General features: G+C 42.9%; 1 protein-coding gene across 3 annotated transcripts in view; it reads left to right on the forward strand.

Moving 5' to 3' along the window:
- Positions 1 to 19,210, forward strand: part of IQGAP2 (IQ motif containing GTPase activating protein 2) — a 436,318-nt gene that overhangs the window by 330,729 nt on the left and 86,379 nt on the right. For all 3 annotated transcript variants that reach the window (XM_068248838.1, XM_068248829.1, XM_068248846.1), the window contains 3 exons: positions 12,369 to 12,459; positions 15,043 to 15,210; positions 16,203 to 16,342. In XM_068248838.1, the coding sequence (XP_068104939.1) occupies positions 12,369 to 12,459; positions 15,043 to 15,210; positions 16,203 to 16,342 (399 nt within the window). The remainder of the gene's footprint in view (positions 1 to 12,368; positions 12,460 to 15,042; positions 15,211 to 16,202; positions 16,343 to 19,210) is intronic.

The following is a 19,210-nucleotide window of genomic DNA, read 5'->3' on the forward strand; positions in this document are numbered from 1 at the left end:
ATCTCTTCCCTCCCTGCTGATTGGAGGGAAGGGACGGGGGCAGGGACCGGAGCTATGCAGGAGGCGGGGGAGCAGCTGAGACTGACACTACAGATGTAAACACAGCCTCACAGCACGGCTGTGATTTATGAGGGATTGCAGAGTGCAGGGGGACCTTAGTGGGGTTTGGGATAGCAACAGAGGCTGGGCTGTATAGGCAGATCCAGCCTCTGTATGCAGATAATATTCTTTAAACACACCTCGGGTTCTCTTTAAAAAAAAAAAAATAATAATGAAGGGTTAAAGTTGTGTGAGGTAATGTTCTGTATTGGGGTTTCTTTAGTGGTGTTGGTGGTTTGGAATTTTGCATAAAAAATCATTTTTATTTTTGGGTTAATAATAATCACTTAAAAAAAATCTAAATGATAAACTGCTTGGCTTGCACATTTCTACTAATATTTACAGAAAACCACCTACATGTTTGGAGGGCTTACGTGAACTAAAGGCTGCGTTCACAATGAACACAAAACGGTGACAGGCACATTTTTTAGACACCGCTCACTTCCTGTCAGGTAATCCCCTGTATAAACACTGACAGCTGCCACCAGTAAGCCTGCAATGGTCAGTACAGAACAGTGGCCTGTGTAGCCTGTCAGGTATTTGTTTCTGTAGAAGTGTGAGTGCTTTTACAGGCAAATTCCTGAATGTTAACTATTATGGTAGAACTCAATGTTTGTAGACGGTTGCTGGTCCACTTTGATGATTTTTTTTTTGATTTTTTTTCGCACTGTTATGAAAGGTTGTTAACAACTCTTAACAGCTGTGGTACCAAATAGCAGCTTTCCGTTCCTGGGGCAAAAAGCTGTCACGCCACTAAGAATGTGAAGAATCCCCTTTCTGCAACACCTTAGAGTTAAGCTAGCCATACATCTAGCTAATCTGATACAATCAACAAAGCAATCGACTTTATTAAGGAATCGACTTCAATATGGTTGATCAAAAGTCGATTGACTAGCCATACATCTAGCGATTTGGCTGTATGATCGACCATTCGATTCGATCATTTCATAGAATCGAGAGAGAATCGAGTGTGTTGCAGAATTCCCAATCAATGAAAAGTGGCTGATTTCATGTCGAATCGACCAGCTTAGTCGCTCACGCAAGATGCAAGATATCGGGCGATCGCACAGGAATCGGCTACTGTTTACGTTTCATTCGATCGACTCTGAATCAATTTTTTCATTCAGAGCATGGAGACACAACATCGGTCAGCTCGAATGTGAAGGTAAATAGCATAGGATATCGCTTTCAGTGTGTGGGTCACTAGTTGATCGACTTTTGATCAACCATTCTGAAGTCAATTCCTTAATAAAGTCTATCACTTTCTCAATTGAATCAAAATCGCTAGATGTATGGCTAGCTTAACACTGAAGCCACCCTCCAGGGATATGCTCCCCCCCCCCCCCTTGCATCCCCTACTCTCCATGGAGGAAAGTGTGTTTGTGTGTGTGGGGGTTGGGGGAGAGAGAGATACGGCACCGACAAGGTCTTGAAGACACATGTAGGTGAGTAAGGAACAGAGTTCAAATCTGACATCCCCCAAATAACCCTGACTGCCAATTAATACGTTTTTAACTTGCTGGCATTGGACAAACCATATTAACAAAACTCGCTGGGATTCAGAGGAAAAAATATTCTGGTTTTCTGCCCAAACTGCTATTTTGGGCATAAGGATGCTGAACAAGTAGGCAGGGCTCCTCAGGTTTGGGAGGCAGAGTATTGTCAGTGAGGGTGCCACACCCTCTCTGCAGAAAATTGTGGGCGATCTGCAGATAATTTAATGGGATTCACATTGGTGAAAAGATTTGACCTGTGTGTCTGTTGGAAGTTTGTAAAGCAAGCTTCTGACTCCAGCTGTATATGTGTGTACGTCTGTCCTCTTTAACAGTTTTGAAGCCATAAAGCCCATTATTTAGCAGGTATGTTATGGGACACACCATACCAGCAATCCCACTGTTTGGGTTCAATAAATAATTTCTCCCAGAACTGGAAAAAGGGGCACCTAAATGGCAGAGTACAGAGCAGAACATTTCTGGATGTGCTTTTTTGTGACTAGACAGTAAGGCCATCCTGGTCAGACTACTGACCTCCCCCACATGTATGTTTTGCACTTTGAATAAACTTGAATCCCTGTGCGATTGAAATAATATTTGTTCACTCACATAAAGTTATCTGTAGAAAAACTGTGATATGAATAGAGCAGAACCTCTTTTGTACTGTAGGAAGGTATGTGCGTTGCATGGAAAATTATTTTATGCAAACCAATATTTAGCAAAGAAACTAGTTAAACGAGTGTGGCTATAATAGCTCAAAGTCAACAAACTGCCTTACAGAAGAATAATGACTTCAACATAGCTGATAAGAAATTACTGTACTCTTTAAATTGTAATACTGGAGTGAGCTGGAAATACACTTGTTAGTATAATGGTCTCAGTATTGTAGATGTAGAGCTGAAGTTGCATATCAGATTGCACTGGTGAAAATGGCAGTGTAGTTATTAGGCAACGTGTACATTGTATGTCCCTCGTACCCGGATGTGCCCTCCACTCCCAGCACCATACAAAGGCCTGAATTGCTGTCGCGCTGATCCAGGAAAAACTGCTACGACACCCAGTGGCATAGCTAAGAAGCCGTGGCCCCCGGTGCAAGTTTAGCATTGCCCCCCCCCCCCCAAGCGTGCTATAGAGAACAATTGATACAACACATCAAAACCAATCATGGACAACCACATTGTCAGAGGTGCAAAAAGGGGATGGGAAACTGTCTTTTATGATCACTACCATTCAAATCAACTATAGAAGTAAATATTATCTGCACGGGACCAATACAGAGTTATTACTGTTTGAGGGGTGGGGCCCCTCTAGCCCAAGGACCCCGATTGCGGTCGCTACCTCTGCACCCCCTATTGCTACACCACAGACAACACCTGTCCTATAAAACTTGAATCTACATTACCAGTTTAACTCGTGTTCCTCCCTTTGGAGTATAGTCACTAAACTGCGGTAAGCAGAATAACTTGTGTAAAGTCTTATGCATGACGAGTAGTGTGTAATGCATTGGATGTAATTATTGCGTTACGCTCTACTCATCACATGGTAAGACTTTAAAGCAGGAGGATTAGCCATTTTTTAAATTTAAGTATTTATATAGCGCCAACATATTATGCAGCGCTGTACAGAGTATAATGTGTTGTCACTAACTGTCCCTCAGAGGAGCTCACAACCTAGTCCCTACCATAGTCATATGTCTATATCGTGCAGTGCATGTATCATAGTCTAGAGCCAATTTAAGGGGAAGCCAATTAACTTATCTGTATGTTTTTTTGGGATATGGAAGGAAACCGAAGTGCCTGGAGGAAACACACATGGGCACGAGGAGAACATACAAACTCCATGCAGATAGGGCCCTGGCTGGTATTCAAACCCGGGACCCAGCGCTGCAAGGCGAAAGCACTAACCACTATGCCACTGTGCTGCCCATGCTATGCCAGGGAAAAAAACACATAAGTAGATAAATACTTGATCTACGTACATAACGCATGTATTATACTGCCCAGGTTTAGATTTCAGTGAATTTTATATAGTAAATGAAGAGAATTCTGTTTCTGATGGGGGCCATATCTTTTTCCCACAGATTGAGGCTAAATCCTGATGTTATTTCTTCCCATAACTTTTTTTTTTTCTCCTCCAATCGCTGAGTCACCTCAGCCGTGCTTGTAAATAGGAGTGAGAAGAGGATCATGTTTCAGCTAGGCAGCTCCACACTGCAGTCTTCTCAGCCAATCAGTGAGAAGAAGGAAGGTGGGAGGAGAGATTTCAAGCCTCCCTTCTCTCACTGTGGTTGGCGATGGCACAGAAAAAAGCCTGGGGACTGAGAGAATATAATAACAGCAGAGATATTCCTGAATAGATTGGAGAGCTTGTACTGCAGGGTGAGATTTCTGGCAGCATTTTTCAAATGCTGCAGTATTTAAATAGAATTTGATTTTGTGACTGACAATCCCTCTTTAAAGTGTACCAGAGCTGAAACGATATAACCGTTTTATACATACCTTGGGCTTCCTCCAGCCCCATTAACATGGATCGCTCCCACGCCGCCATCCTCAGTCTTCTACCTCTTCGGTACCGGGTTCTGTCACTTCAGCCAGTTGTGGTCAGTCTGCGCAAAAGAATTGTGCCCTCTATGTATCTCTCCGGTGGCTGCTGGAGAGATACATAAAGAGCGCACTTCTCCTACGTCAGACTGACTGCGACTGGCTGAAGTAACGGGACTCGGTACCAAATAGGGAGAAGACTGAGGACGATGGTGTGGGAGTGATCCGTGTGCATGGGGCTGGAGGAAGCCCCAGGTATGTATACAAACTGTTAAATTGTTTCAGCTCTGGTTTCCTTTTAAGCATGTTATTCTGCTCATCAGAGTTTAGTGAATACACCCCTTTGTCTTTATCCCTGTGGTTTCTCTAGAAAAGGCTTCAGCTCTTTGTCCAGAAAATCTCCATAAGATCTGCCATCTTTGTGGCCGTTTTAAAGACCAATCACTGCTCAACCTACCTTTACATGACAGTGGAGGGGCATTCCAAACCCCACCTTGACTGGCATACATGATTATAACATACAGGGAGGGAGGGGGAAGGGTTGGCTCTGTCTGAAGAATGAGCTTCTTAAATCCCAAAACTCAAATGCAGCCTAGAATAGAGACCAGATGCTTTCAGGAAAAATGACAAAATCAGTTTTATTCATATTCTGTAAAGCTACTTCATATTCTGCCGAGCTTGGAGCTGTACAGAGTATAAAACAGACAAAAGCTAGATAACAAATCTATATTGTACATAGTTAATAACTACACACCTGATTCCCAGGTTATATGGCCTAGTCTCAGTAACTTTATAATGCCACTGACTAGACCATCCAGTGAACAGACAGACCTTCATAGAGTTTCTCCCATCAGAGATGCACAAACAGTGGTCACATGACTGACTGGAAAATCTCTACATGACAGGAGCAATGTTTTCTCATTGGCAATGTTTTCTCACAGGGAAGGAAGCCCTTGACCTTCTGTGAGGCCCAGTCTGGTGCATTCAGAAATGGGCTGCCATGTCATTGTCCTTCATTCTCTGAGACACATCACTGGCTTAGGATGTCTCCACCAATCATAATATATATTTTCCTTTCAGAAAAGCTACACTAGAGTACATAAGCACATTGTTCTCAGTGAAAATGAACAGATCCATGCGCAACCCTACATGGTATATGAAGCCAAAAGGGGTTATCGGAGTGAAGTTGTGGTATATATGATGAAATCCAGACATTGTTGTTTCCTGAAGCTGTAATGATAAGGTGCGGTTACCCTGCATGTCTGATCGCTGAGCTCATTCCCAGTCCTGCTTATTACATCTTTTTTTCTGCCCAGTTTTCCCTGGCATTACAGCTTATAGTATACGGAACAGGAAGTCACCTTTTTATGTTGCTCATACCTGTGACTGTGACGTGACTGTGTGCCACAAGCCACTGCGGAATGATTCACATTGGTGAATGAGAAGTTGATGTAAAATGGACTTTCTGAAGATTCCTATGTATTCTCATACTTATGAGTATTCCCCCTCTATAAAAGAGTGGACCAATGGCGTATTACAGATAAGGTTTATTGTAAATTGCTATGGATTACTGTATTTTAAAGTAAGTCTGATGAGAAATGTAAAATAAAACAGATACTCACCTAATGAGAGGGAAGGCTCTGGGTCCTATAGAGCCTACCCAGTGTCCTCATTCCCCCGCAGGCTCCTCCATTTTAATCTCCCGCTGCGGGAGACTTAGAAAGTCTTTGCGATGACATTCATGAAGCCTGGTACAAGAAACAAGATCACGCAATGGGGTTGAGTGTCTTTGGTAACAAAAGGACTTCTAGGAAACCAGCAGCATTTTTAGCCCCCAAGACACCTCAATAGCAGATTCAAAATGCATGTTAATAATGTGGCTGATTAATAGAAAAAAAAAGCATTTTACTTTTTTTCACTGTTAAAATGTTTAGAGACTTTTATTATCCTACTTCTGTGGATGGCATAGCTATAGCTGTTCCTATAGCTATTAGAATCCAGGACAACTGCAAGAAAAACATGCTGCTTGGGAAAAGGCATTTTCATCCTCCTCCTTCCACTTACATCTAGTCACAGAAGTTGTTTTCCTGATTGAAATAATTATTGGTTATCAACGCTGCTATGTAGAATTCTTCTGGCTGAGCCACTTTGTCTTCTGAAGGGAGAGGTGTTGGCAAGCTGCTGATGGTCCCTACCTACTCCCTACACCCCTCCTCTCTCCTCCCCTCTGCCTCTGAAATCTCTGGCTAGTAAGACAAATAACATTTATTTCGCGCTTTTCTCCTGGCGGACTCAAAGCGCCAGAGCTGCAGCCACTAGGACGCGCTATATAGGCAGTAGCAGTGTTAGGGAGACTTGCCTAAGGTCTCCTACTGAATAGGTGCTGGCTTACTGAACAGGCAGAACCGAGATTCAAACCCTGGTCCTCCTGTGTCAGAGGCATAGCCCTTAACCAGTACACTATCCAGCCGCACATTGCCGACTGAGCTCCCATGAGCCCTTGCTACTGTCTGAAAGTGCCTTGGCTCTCTGAAAACCTGTGGGCGTGGCTTGTGTAGTTTATAGGGAATTAGAGTATTACAACAAAAAAGTATTTGGCTTGAGGAATGCCCTATAAACAATAGGAAAGGAACACAATTATGCAATGAGTAAAAGTTCATCTCGGATCCACTTTAAAGAGGATCTGTAATGGAAAAAAATCCTGGGGGGGATGCTTACCTTGGGAGGGGGAGGCCTCTGGATCACAATGAGGCTTCCCCTGTCCTTCATCACTCTGTTCAGTAGCACAGGTCCCCCGAAGTGCGGAGGGGTAAATATTTACCTACCGCGATCCTGCGCAGGCCACGAGCAGCTTTCTGTTTGGGTTAAGGCGGAAATAGCCAAACCCGATCACATCCGCTCTACTGCGCAGACGTGAGTCCTTTGCAGATACAATCGGGCATGGCTATTTCCGCCTTACCCGAATAAAGAGCTGCTACTGCGCCTGCGCTGGATTCCGGAGAGGTAAATAAAACCTCGCTTGTCAGGGTAAGATTCCGGGGAGCCAGCGCTGGATTCCTGCTGTCTTCAGAGGTCGGGGAAGCCTCATTGGGATCCTGAGGCTTCCCCCTCCCGAGGTTAGTATCCCCCAGAGGTTTTTTTTTTTAAGTTACTTCTCTTTAATGAATATTAAATACTGACCGAATTGTAGACCTAACTAAAACACATTCAGGGTACCTCCTGATCATACGTGTCGGTTATTCCTAACTTACTTATAACTAAATCAAACTAGTGTATCTGTTTCTCTGGTAACCTGTTAATCTTGCATTATACTTTTAATTTTCAATTTTGATTTTGTTTTGTTTGTTCTTGGCCTATGCTACAGCTACACAGTATCTAAAACACCCGATTTGTCATTTATTATACAAGAATCTATCTGGATACCTTATATCCAAACATAGTGCTAAGAGTTATTGTTTGAAAAATGTGGTCTTGAGAGATGCACCAATATGTAATGCTAACGGTGATTAACTTCACATTCATCAGTGTTTATACCCCAATAAAATGTTTTGAAAACAAATGAGCTCATCTGCGGTGGCAGTCAGGTGACACAGTGGAGAGGTCAAATCAGGGCCGGGCCGAGGCATAGGCTGGAGAGTTACAGCCTAAGGGCGCACTGTAGGAGGGGGCGCACAATTCATTCAGCTGTCATTCCTAATTGTGTATGAAGCAGAAAGAAATAAGAAAAGGGGATACATAGCAAAGACTGCAAGCCAGATAACTAGATATTAAGGTGTTGGGGAGGTTGTGAGCCCTGTGGCCCTCTTAGTCTAATAGTAATCAGTGTGTGACGGCTGGGGTGGCAGGGATGGAGGGGCGCACTTTGGTGTCTCAGTCTTGGGTGCTGGAGGACCTTGTCCCGGCTCTGGGTCAAATGTACTACTTGTGAGAGTCCAGGCATGGGCAAACTTGGCCCTCCAGCTGTTAAGGAACTACAAGTCCCACAATGCATTGCAGGAGTCTGACAGCCACAGTCATGACTCATAAAGGCAAATGCATTGTGGGACTTGTAGTTCCGTAACAGCTGGAGGGCCGAGTTTGCCCATGCCTGGATTAGACACAAATGAGGAGGAATTAGACAGGCTAAACTCTCTAAATACACACACAGTGCATTTCTCTGTTTTCCTTCTGTCCTGTGCAAGAGTTAAGGTCCACTTTAACTCTCTCACTCAGGGGTATGGGGAGGAGTCTGTATTGCAATCTTTTGTATTTTATATAAGAACCATGCTCTCCTTGCAGTTATGTATCCATCTATGCAATCTATTCAGTTTCTTTGTATTCATATATTTCAGCAACCACTGGGCTGACAGCATCTCCATGTCCAAATGCTGACTAACCTCCTGAGCGTTACGCTGCTGAGAAGGTTTTGTTACTTTTTGCCCGGATAATAAAATAATTGTCTCAAATGACCGTAAACCCTTTAGCTAGCACTAGGCTAGCTAGTAAAGGTGTTGGGCACCCTCTGATCGCTGCCGCTCCACAGTTTATACATTACCCAGCCTGGATCCAGCGATCAGCGCAGCCTCCCTGGACAGCTCCAGTCTTCACTATGGGGAGGATCGCACATGGCGTCATGGGCAAACCCGATCGTCCCCATAGAGAGACTGGAGCTGTGCAGGGAGGCTGCGCGATTGCTGGATCCAGGGTGGGGGGGTTATGTATAAACTGTGGAGCGGCGTGGATCAGAGGGTGCCCAACACCTTTACTAGCTAGCCTAGTGCTAGCTAAAGGGTTTACAGTCATTTGAGACAATTATTTCGTTATGGGGACTCCTGGGGCCAGAGAGCGGTATGCCCGACACAGTGTCTGGCGTACCGCTAAGGAGGTTAATTTTACAAAAAAAAAAGTGTTTCCTGGATATCCATAGTTTGTTGCTAACTGTTGTAGTTGAGATTCATGTCATAAGCATGATCAATGATATCAGGAGCTGACCATTAAGGCCTCCCCAGATCTTGCTCCATCTTCGGTCTATAAATACTCACACTTCATAGCACATTTTTTTACAGTTGAGTATAGTTGCCACTAGTCAAGGACTGGGAGCTTCTTGTCAGCCCAGGATTCAACACTATTAATTAATAGGACCACTATTGCAAAAATGTCTAAAATGTAAAAAGCACGTGTATAGCTGTAGTTGTACATTTGTCTATTTTCCTGTCACAGTTGACAGTAAAAATGTAACAGATTTGACAGATTTTGCACTGATCCATCTTCTCATGGGGGATTTTCGGGTTTCCTTTATTTGATGGCAGTGTCACGATCCAGCTTGCAGAATAATGGACACAGGAGGAATCTGGCTTTCCAGCACCATTGTAAAATTTATTTCCAGGGACTGATTTGGAAAAGAATAAAGTACTGAAAATCCTCCATGAGGAAATGAGATTATCCAAAATCTGTCAGATCTGTCAGATTTCCAATCGCTTCAGTGACAGTAGCATAGGAAAAATGTTATTTATAGTGCATTTTACTCTGGGACAAATGTACAACTAATACACATGTATTTAAAATTTTAGACATTTTAATTATAGTTGTTCTTTAAAAACTCCCTGTATTTACACAAATATAAACACTTGGTTCTGTTTCTATTTTTAGAACACACTAACTCTGTATCTCCATCTTGTGGCCAAAAAGTAAAACCACATCCAAATACCCTATTATCCACCTTCCCATAGAAAAAATAAAATACATTTTCATTATTTTTAAAAACCCTTGAAGGTAAGTGGTCAAATACTCCACAATTTTCAGTGACTTGGTTCTGTCAACAATACGGAAACAAATTAAACTAATGTTTTAATGCCACCAATTGGCAATTCACAGTTGCAGTGACAGATTTTGGAAAGGGGCTGCCTGAGAATTTTCAGCACCCACTTGTGATGCGGGTTTATTTTGATGAACATGTTGTAAGTTCCACATTGCACAAGTATTTTATCTTCATTCTGTTTTTACTTTAGTTAGATGAATTTTATCGTATGGGAACTACACCGAACCACAAGCTTTGCAGACTGAGTTATGTCCATCTTTGTGCATTATGTGGATCAAAAGATGTTCTAGCCTAAATTAGTGTTGCTAACGTGTTTGACGTTGATCAGTTTTTTCTTTGTCCCCGGCACCTGATAAAGGGCTGTATTCCCATGTCTGGAATGCCTCCAGCAGCACTAGGTTGATGGTAATAAAATACTTCGTACTGTGTTCCTGTTCATTCTGTTCTTGCTGGGCCTGGATGGACATTGTTAAAAAGAGAAGGGGAAAATGTTTAATGTTTCCATTATGTGAAATCAGAGAGAAAAAAAAATGTGTAAAAAAATAAAATAAAAAAAAAGATAAAAATGTACAGATTGAAAATGTCTTTAACGACCTTCCAAATATTCCTTCTTTGACCTTCTACCAGCCATGGAAATGTTTGTTCTCCAAACTATCTTTTTCACAATTCCTTCAAATTGGTTTCCCAGATTTAAAGAGGAACTTTAGCCTAAATAAACATACTGGCATTAAGTTACATTAGTAATGTTCATTAAAATAGATAGGTAATATAATCTCTTACCCACCCTGTTTTAAAAGAACGGGCAAATGTTTGATTTCATGTGGGGCAGCCATCTTTTTGGTTGAAAGGAGGTGACGGGGAGCATGAGACACAGTTCCAACTGTCATGTGTGCTGATCACCCCTCCCAGTTGCTAGGCAACCTGAATAACAACATAGGAAATCCCATTATGCTTTGCACAGCATCAGGGAAAAAAAGCCCGGGCAGTTTTCTTTGATGGGTGGAGCTTAGCTAAAAATACAGCTAAAAATTATGCTTTGGTAAGAAAAACAGTTCTGGTGCTGTGAAACTGTTAAGGAAACACCAAGCCTTTTCTTTTCAAATAGTTTATTGAGGTTTACAATAACAGATTATAGCAATACAGTGGAAAGATAGGGTAGAAAACATGTCCCGATTAGCAGCTTAACATGACTCTTGAATAACAGTAATTTGTGCATAAATCACAGTTTAATGCAAAAGACTGGAGTCTAGATAGGCTGCCTGATTGAGTGAACTAGGGGGGGGGGGAAACTTGTCCCCCTATGCTACCGTCTGGACTCGCCAGCCCAGAGTGACTGGGGGGCCCTAAATAGGGACTTTAGACCCGTCATTCCGTTCTCCTAACCTCGGTTCCTCTGGAGGAGGACCATTTTACACTAACGACAAACATCAGAAAAGTAAAGAAAGGGGTGAAAGGAGTAGAGAAGGGGGGAGGGAAAGGAGGGATGGCCCACCATGTGTCCCAAAAGCTGACCTTATAGAAGGTAACCTTTAGTGAGTTTAACCATGACCTGTTACGGTGAGGTAAGATTTCCAGGGGTCCCAGATTTTATTTACCTTATCACTTCTGTCTAGAAGGATACCAGCTAGCTGCTCTTGAACCATAAAACCAGATTCTCTAGTTTTCACTTCCTCAAAGGGAACCAGTTGCTTCTTCCAAGCTTTGGCGATAGTTTGCTTAGCTGCTACAAAAATGAAAAGAGCTAAGGCCCCTTGGGATTTCGTGAGAAGCTCAATGGGGAAGTGGAGCAATGCCGACCATGGGTCCCTGTGAATCTGTTTATGGAAAACTGCTTGAAGCAGCCGATAGGTTTTAGACCAGAAGCGGGATAGCATGGAGCATGACCAAAAGGTGTGCATAAAGTCGCCTGGAGATTGGCAGCCTCTAAAACACAGACCATCGCCTAACACCAAGCCTTTTCAGTTCCACTGAGTAGATTTTTAGTCCGGAAGGTTCACTTTAAGGTCATCGTAGACTTGGATATTTTCAGTAATTTAGATGTTAGGTTGGGGAAGGGGGGGGGGTACATTAGTGATACAAGTACAACAGCTGTAGCACAGTATTGCATCAGGCAGTAAAAAGCTAGCCACCGTGCAAATGATGTTGGATCAGATATTTGCTGACATTTGATCTAATATGGAGCAGTGCAAAATGGCAGTGGGGTGGAGATCATTTTGCTTGCTTAAAGGGGGTCGCTAACGATACAATTTGCCGAACATTTTCAAATGGTTAATCGTATGAACGATTGGAAATTATCAATTGGAACCACAAATGGACAAATGTCTCCTAACTGATCAGATTAACGGGACGATCTGAAAATTGATTTTTTTTTTTTTTTTAGGCTGGAGGGCCTTTGTATTATTGTCATTAATGAAGCATAAAATATTTCTTCCCTTTCAGGACTCCAAGGATGAATCTGCTGAACTGTGGCTGGATGAGATACAGACAGGAATCACCGATGCCAATCAGAACACTCAGGAAGCACAAAGAGGTGTGGAAAGCTTAAAAAAAACTAAACCAAAAAAAACAACAAAACTGTTTATCAGAAAGTATGCATGTATTCTCCTTTTAATGTGCTTTGAAATTTTAAAGCGAGACCCCCCCCCCATCCCCCATAAAAATATTAAATACTGGAGATGTAGCTCCCGGCTGGGATGCCTTTTTCCCTCTTCCCTGCTGTAATTGATGTGCGGAATCATTGTAATGCCCCTTTCCCTCTCACAGCACCAGACTGCCAGCCTCTCCAGCAGGGGAAGCACTGGCCAACAGGGCAGGGAGGCATTTTACCCCTGGACACTCTTTCCTGTGAGCAATAGAACACCTGGCACAGCTGCTATGGTGAAAAAAAAATCAACATTTATTCAAAATCCACAATCGGCATTAGTTATCAAGCAACAGATACTGTTATCAATCGCATACTAGTGAAGTGAGTGAATAGTCATGCAGGGGGCGCAGGGCACAAGAGCTAGCCTAATGGCAGCTATACGAAACGGCCGTCAGGCTAGCTCTTGTGCCCTCCACCCCCTGCATGACTTTACTTCCTTTATTTATTGACACCTAGAGTAAGCCAGCTACAAAATGGCAACCGTGAAGTATCCTCTTTACTCACTAGTGGAGATTAAGGGTAGTGGCAACTTACAGTTTCCTGGCTATGTTTTGCACACTCTTTCCTATTTAGGGGCCATCTGCATATGCACCCCAAAAACATATGGATAACCCAATAGGCTTCCCCCTAAAATGAGCCCTAGATTACAATGGGCATATAACTATGGTAGGGATAAGATTGTGAGCCCCTCTGAGGGACAGTTAAGTGACAAGACAATATATAATCTGTACAGCGCTGCAGAAGAGGTCGATGTTATATAAATACTAAATAATAATAATGATATGCTAACATAGGGTTACACTGTTATTATTTCAGCTGTTGCTCCTGTGTGGTTTCTTCTTTGCTTGAGAGCACAACATCTTCAGTCTCACCAGCCTCTAAGGCCACGTTCACACTGACATGTTGCGACAAATTGTTTCAGACAATGTGATCACGTTGTTAGCGTGATGCAAGTATATTGTAATGGTGCGGTAGTATCAATTGGCATAACACGGCGATGCAGTACTGCATAATGTGCACATTAACAGTTGCAGTTATACTTATAACGTGCGTTGTGTCGCAATCCTGTTTTTGCAGGATACGCACTGCAACATGTCAGTGTGAGCCTAGCCTTAGTGATTGGCCAACCCTTTAGGGGAGTTGCAGCTGGGAAAATAATTGTACTTCTTGAAGAGGAGGCCACACAAGACCGATTGCTAGGCGAGGGGCAGTACAGCCTGACGATCCTTATCAGAGGTCCCCCAATCTCAAAGCAATTAGAGTTTTGCCCACCTTGGCCAGCAGTCACAAGTGGCTTCTCAGTGTCTGTAAGCAATCTTAGGTGACTCCCTGTAATTGCCAAGAGTTGGGGTGCAAACACTACCAAGTGGACCTTGGGTGATTGTAAAGGAGGCTGAAAAAAAATGGGTGTAGCACAAGTGTTAACTATAACATGACAAAGGGGTTCCCCAGCTCTTCAGGTTGCACTCAGTATCTGCTAGAAGTCATAGGGGCACTGAAACACAATATTGATCAGCAGTCATAGGTGACATCCAACATCTGCCAGTGGTTAGAAAGTATTACTAAGTTGAAGACATACTGTGAGATAAACCAGAAAGCTGTAGCTTATTTTGGGGGGTAATTATAACAGGGTGCTAAACAGCAGGAAACCCATGGTTGAGCACTGAAGAGCAGCAACACTGTAACTTTGTCACTTTATATTTGACATTTCTGCCACACTCGCATTTTACAGCACCACTCCTTCCCAACCACCCTCATCCAACGGCCACATGATTGTGTCTGCACCCTATGCAAATGGTCCCAGTGTCGTCCCCCTTCCAGCGTTATAGAGCAGGGCTTCCCAACCCTCTCCTCAAGTGCCACCAACAGTACTTTTGTATAAAACTGCAAACAAATTCCATGCAAGATGTCAGATCCTGCTTCTGAGTCACCTGTACACATAGTACAGGTACTTTTGTATAAAACTGCAAACATTCATAGGTGAGGTCATAAGTGTCTCGGCAGAACTGATTAACTACCAGTACCTCCAGTGGATTTCCACAGAACATGCGCTGTTTGTGGTACTTGAGGACAAGGTTGGGAAGCCCTCCTCTAGAGTGGCTTTTTATAAGCATTTGTTGAACGACAGGGGAGTGACCACAAAGGCCATGCCATCTCTCACAAGACCACAGTCAAAAAGGTATTATTATTACAAAGTGCTCTTCTACCACCACCATCACAGAGGAGGAAAGGAGGAGACACCAAGCTTGTGGTCGTGTCTGCCGAAAAAATATGGTATTTAGCATGTTTTATATAAGGCACACTATAAATTCTAGTATAGTATAATGGTCTATACATAATACAAGAATTCCATGCAAGATGTCAGATCCTGCTTCTGAGTCACCTGTACACATAGTACAATCTGGCAATAAGATCACTTCTCTTACAGTCACTTTCAGTAATAAATATTCTTGTCTCTCTCCCGTTCAGTGGCAACCAGTGTGGCAGAAATCAACCTGGCTCTGGAGAAAGATGAAGCTCCACATACTTTTCAGGCTCTGCAGTCCTCCAAGGCAGGGTTAAAGGGGCTCGTAGCGGAGTGTGCTGAGGCTTACCACAGAGACCTTTCAGAGTCCAAGAAAAGCAAGACCAATGACGGTAATACCACTACACTGACTGCTTATGTATGGCATAGAGACACAATGGCTTTGTGGTTTTCAGGGTGTCCTTTTTCTTAGCCGTTTTGTAGCCACAATATTATTGTTGATGTCATACTGATTCTTGTTGCTATTCTTTCACTCTACCTTCTTGATGTGTAGGACTGTGTATGTTAAAGGAAAACTGAAGTGAGAGGTATGTGAAGGCTGCCATTTTTATTTATTTAACCTGGCTGTTCTGACGATCCTCTGCCTCTTATCCTTTTAGCCATAGACCCTGAACAAGCATGCAGCAGATTAGACCTTTCTGACATATCAGATCTGACAAGATTAGCTTCATGCTTGTTTCTGGTGTTATTCAAACACTACTGCATCCTAATAGAGCATCTGGGCTGCCAGGCAACTGGTATTGTTTAAAAGGAAATACATTTGGCAGCCTCCATAATCTTCTCATTACAGTTGTCCTTTAACTCAGCATTCCTTATATTGCCACAATGCTGCTCCCTTCACATGGAGGTCTGAAAGTACAGCAAAGTAGCCTGCAGGAGTTAAAGAACCTCTATTGCAAAAACAATTACTCAAACAAAATATTCATTTTGCCCAGAGTAAAATACACTGTAAATAACATTTTTCTCTAAGCATATTAGACCAGGCCTTTTGCTTTTGAGGCTGTACTCCCATTTGTGGATAAGCACAACTGTACTATGCATGCAGGAGTATGGCCCATGCATGCCCATTAGAATGCGCAGTATGTTTGCACTCGTACAGAAACGTGATTGTGGCCTCTGAAATGAAGAGGGCACTGGCCAGCATTGGTGGGCCCATGAAGGATTTGGGGTTTTGTTTGTGCCCAGACTTGGAATCTAATTCTAAGCTTAGGTTCACAAACATGGAGGGTTTTTATTGAATGCAGCAGATCTTCTGTGTATGAGTGTGCAGCAAGCATGGGTTGACCAATGATCACTGAAATATACATGCTTATTTCCATTACAGCAGAGGAGAGTTCATGGCTGAAGATAAAACTAAAGGATAAATATGACTACTATTATAATATTGAGACGCATGAAGGCTGCTGGTCCCCACCAGAAGGAATCACCCCAAAGACCTCATGGCTTACTCAGGAAGAGATCCAGGTACGTTTATTATATACTAGCTGGACGCCCGACGTTGCCCGGGTATGTATTTGGCTAGTGTTGGCTCTGCCCACTTTTCCTAACCCTAACACACAATTACTTAATGACCAAGTATGTGAGCTTTGCGGACTTTGGCATCAGTAATTTGCAATAAAATAAAATTAATCTGATTGGATGTGGCTCCACCCCTTTTCTGAATTTGAACCCCAATCACCCAATGGCCAACTGTACCAGGTACAGGTGATTAACAGTGCAAGAATGGCAGCAATTACATAAGCCCCTTAAAAATCAATAGGTGGATTTTGATTGGCTTTTATAGGCTCCACCCACTTTTCTGAATATTAATCCCAATCGCCCAGTGACCAATTGTGCAAAGTTTGAGAACCCTACCAATAAAAGTGTAACAATAAGAATTGCTGCAGTTTACATTTTCTCAGTGAAATTTGCATTTGTCTCCGCCTACTGATGACCCAGCATTGCCCGATTATGTATTTGGCTGGTGTTGGCTGCGCCCACTTTTCCTAACCCTAACACACAATTAATCAATTACTCAATGACCAAGTTTGTGAGCTTTGCGGTGTTTGGCATCAATAACCTGCATTAAAATGAAACAAATCATATTGGCTGTTTGTGGCTCCACACTGTTTTATGAATGTAAACCCCAGTCACGCAATGATCAACTGTACCAGGTTTGAGGCTTGTGCCATTAACAGTGCAAGAATGGCAGCAATGAAATATTCCCCTGAAAAATCAATAAGTAATTTTTAATTGCCTTTTGTAGGCTCCACACACTTTTCTGAATATTAACCCCAGTCACCCAGTAACCAACTGTGCAAAGTTTGAGAATTAACAGTGTAAGAATGGCCGTTGTTTACATTTTCCCAGTAAAATTTGTATTTGTCTCCGCCCACTTATGACCCAGCATTGCCCGCTTATGTATTTGGCTGGTGTTGGCCGTGCCCACTTTTCTAACCCTAACGCACAATTAATCAATTACTCAATTACCAAGTTTGTGAGCATTGCGGTGTTTGGCATCAATAATTTGCATTGAAATGAAACAAATCTAATTGGCTGTTTGTGGCTCCACCCCCTTTCTGAAATTGAACCCTAGTCACCCAATGATCAACTGTACCAGGTTTAAGGCTTGTGCCATTAACAGTGCAAGAATGGCAGCAATGTAAATATTCCCCTTGAAAATCAATAGGTTAATTTTGATTGGCTTTTATAGACTCCACCCACCTTTCTGAATATAAATTCCAGTCACCCAACGACCAACTGTGCAAAGTTTGAGAACCCTACCATTAACAGTGTAAGAATGGCTGCAGTTTATATTTTCCAGTGAAATTTGTATTTGTCTCCACCTCCTTTTTGGTTATGGGAATAAAAAGTATCCTATACTTTATTCCAGGTAATGTACTCTGTGTGTGCCAAATTTCATTTAAATCCGTTCAGCCATTTTTGCGTGATCGAGTAACAAACATCCAAACATCCGAACTTTCCCATTTATTATATTAGTAGGATGGTAGGGACTAGACCAGGCTTTCTCAACCAGGGTTCCCTGGAACCCCAGGGTTCCTTGAGGACTCTGCAGGGGTTCCCTGGCATTTTCCGCCATCGTGGGGGGAAGTATGATAGAACACAATAAAATACGCTACTCACAAACATGGATCACCAAAAATGCAACTACTGTGTAGGCAGGTGAGGAGAACAAACCCGCCCCCCTTAGGTTAAAAGTCACTCTTGAGTAGAAAAATGGGGTAACAACCCCGGGGTGGATGAAAAAAAATGGGTAAACAGAGGCCTCAACAAGTATAAAGGCCCGTACACGAGCTTGACTAAGGCAGTTGAAAAAGACCGCCTAAGCCGATAAGCAGACATGTGTACAGCGATCGAAGCCCTCAACCCGCAATCGATCTGCCTGGGGGATCAACTCACCCCTGTGACGGACTATCGCATTGTCTGCAGCACTCCCTTACCCCTGCTCCGTCGTCCCTCTGCCTCCCGCATAGCAACAGAATGTCATCCTCTACATTGCTGACATGCGTCTGTACGGCCAGCCAGCAAGGTCACTCTAGGGGATTGTATCCTGATCCCCAAGGGCAACATAAAATCAAAAGGTGTGTACACACCTTAAAATAGACCAGTTTTAAAATGAGAGGTAAGGGTGGACTTGAAACTGGTTTAAAAACCTTTTAAGTCCATCCTTACCTCTCTTCTGAAACTGGTTTTAATGGGAACCTAAAGGGGGCAGCATATGGAAGCTGCCAAATTCATTTCCTTTTCAGTTTCAATACAGTTTCATTAAAAAATTTTGTTAGTTTAAACAAGGTTACAAAAAAACAATCTATGGAAATTGCATTAAACACACAGCAACATCAGTGCTTTAGGTACAGCATGACATTACATTATTTTCAATAGGGTCACACTACCAAAAATTAAGCTCAAATCAAGGAGCATTAAGCATATAAGGCTGAGCTTTACTTGACCACCTGGCATTGCCTTTCTACTTTGGCAGTCAAGGCCCAACTATCACCTTAATTCATTTCCTTTTAACAACTTCGCACAACAGCAGCAATTTAAATTTATGCTGTTTGTGTCCTTTTATTCTTGCCAGGTCCCACGCTGTCGCCTCGAGGGACGCTCACTCTCCCTGTTCCCGCCGCTGCTGTGGCTCGCTCTGCTGGCACAATGACGACAGAGCTTCTGTATTTTGGGTGCCCAGTGATTTCTGTGAGCCAATATCAGCAATCACATAACAAAAAAGGGAAAGGACGGCTCTGGTCTAAAGGAGCCAGAGCCCGTCTGGTCTGCCATTGGTAAATAATACCAGTTGCCTCGCAGTCCTGTTGATCGTTTTAGCATCAGTAG

Source organism: Hyperolius riggenbachi, chromosome 1, assembly GCF_040937935.1.
Source record: "Hyperolius riggenbachi isolate aHypRig1 chromosome 1, aHypRig1.pri, whole genome shotgun sequence".
In the NCBI taxonomy this organism is placed as follows: Eukaryota; Metazoa; Chordata; class Amphibia; order Anura; family Hyperoliidae; genus Hyperolius; species Hyperolius riggenbachi.